Raw genomic sequence first — 1,763 nt, forward strand, 5'->3', positions numbered from 1 at the left:
CTGGGGCGTGTTCTGTAGCACATGTGACCCCCCCTGCCTCTTCCTCTCTTTAGTATCCTCATTTCTTGAAGCGAGACGCGAACAATCTCCAGATCATGTTGCAGAGACGGAAGCGGTACAAGAACCGGACCATTCTGGGCTACAAGTCCTTGGCCATTGGCATCATAAACATGGCAGAGGTAATGTGTGCCGTCCCCCGAGGGACGCTCAGCCCCTCCCACCACCCCTGAGGCATCTTCCCATGTTGTGTTTTCCGGGGGGGGGGAGGGGATATAACGTATATTTGTCTTGCGGGTCAGGTGATGCAACGTCCTACAGAGGGGATGAAGGTTCTGGATCTCCATAGCAACAGGAAGGACCCAGCTATCCGAGTGGCTGAAATCAGCATCCTCTCCCTGTCCAGTCAGCCCATCGACCACGAGGAGGTCACCACGGTGACCAGAACCAAGATCAAAGGCTTGGGTGAGGCCCGGGATGGAGACGGAGGATGAGGGAAAGAAACGAGTCCAGGACACAATTCCTGACTGACACAGAGGACTATGTCCCCGATTGTATGAGGAGACTTCCAGGGGGAGGAGACTTCTAGGGGGAGGAGACTTCTAGGGGGAGGATACCTCTAGGGGGAGGATACTTCTAGGGGGGGGGGCTTCTAGGGGGGGGGGGACTACAGGGGGAGGGGGAGGAGACTTCCAGGGGGAGGAGACTTCTAGGCGGAGGAGACTTCTAGGGGGAGGAGACCTCTAATGGGAGGATACTTCCAGAGGGAGGAGACTTCTAGGGGGAGGAGACTTCTAGGGGAGGATACCTCTAGGGGAGGAGACTACTAGGTGGAGGAGACTTCTAGGGGGAGGAGACTTCCAGGGGGAGGATACCTCTAGGGGGAGGAGACTTCTAGGGGGAGGAGACTTCTAGGTGGAAGAGACTACTAGGTGGAGGAGACTTCTAGGTGGAGGAGACTTCTAGGCAGAGGGGACTTGTAGGTGGAGGAGACTTCTAGGTGGAGGAGACTTCTAGGTGGAGGAGACTTCTAGGCGGAGGAGACTTCTAGGGGGAGGAGACTTGTAGGGGGAGGGGACTTCTAGGGGGAGGAGACTTCTAGGGGGAGGAGACTTCTAGGGGGAGGAGACTTCTAGGGGGAGGAGACTTCTAGGCGGAGGAGACTTCCAGAGGGAGGAGACTTGTAGGTGGAGGGGACTTGTAGGTGGAGGGGACTTGTAGGTGGAGGGGACTTGTAGGTGGAGGGGACTTCTAGGTGTAGGAGACTTCTAGGGGGAGGAGACTTCTAGGCGGAGGAGACTTCCAGAGGGAGGAGACTTCCAGAGGGAGGAGACTTGTAGGTGGAGGGGACTTGTAGGTGGAGGGGACTTGTAGGTGGAGGTTCTCCCCCAGACCTGTCCGAGTATATCCCAATTCCACCGATTTAAAGGTCTTCCTAGCAACATGTTTACTTAGAGGAGGTCCCGGCCCCTGTTTACTCAGAGGAGGTCCCGGCCCCTGTTTACTCAGAGGAGGTCCCGGCCCCTGTTTACTCAGAGGAGGTCCTGGCCCCTGTTTACTCAGAGGAGGTCCTGGCCCCTGTTTACTCAGAGGAGGTCCTGGCCCCGTAGTCCTCGGCTGTAGAGGGTCTTGTGCAGTAAGTGTATTGAAGACACATCGTTGCCATGACTACATAATGTGTACCTTTCAGATGCCGACCAGTATTGGGAGGAGGAGGATGATGAGGACAGTTATTCCTCTGAACCAGAAGGCAGCGATGAAGGCTG

General features: G+C 56.3%; 1 protein-coding gene across 1 annotated transcript; it reads left to right on the forward strand.

The window, feature by feature from the left end:
* Positions 1-45: 45 nt before the first annotated feature.
* On the forward strand, positions 46-1,726 carry LOC108804228 (phosphofurin acidic cluster sorting protein 1-like; the record flags this gene model as incomplete). The annotated part of the gene is made up of 3 exons (XM_018575975.1): positions 46-179; positions 300-462; positions 1,688-1,726. Coding segments are annotated over exons 1-3 (286 nt in total), but the record flags the coding sequence as incomplete, so codon positions are not given.
* Between the last annotated feature and the right edge of the window lie 37 nt (positions 1,727-1,763).

The sequence above is a fragment of the Nanorana parkeri genome, unplaced genomic scaffold (assembly GCF_000935625.1).
Source record: "Nanorana parkeri isolate BGI_ZX_2015 unplaced genomic scaffold, ASM93562v1 scaffold7467, whole genome shotgun sequence".
NCBI lineage: Eukaryota > Metazoa > Chordata > Amphibia > Anura > Dicroglossidae > Nanorana > Nanorana parkeri.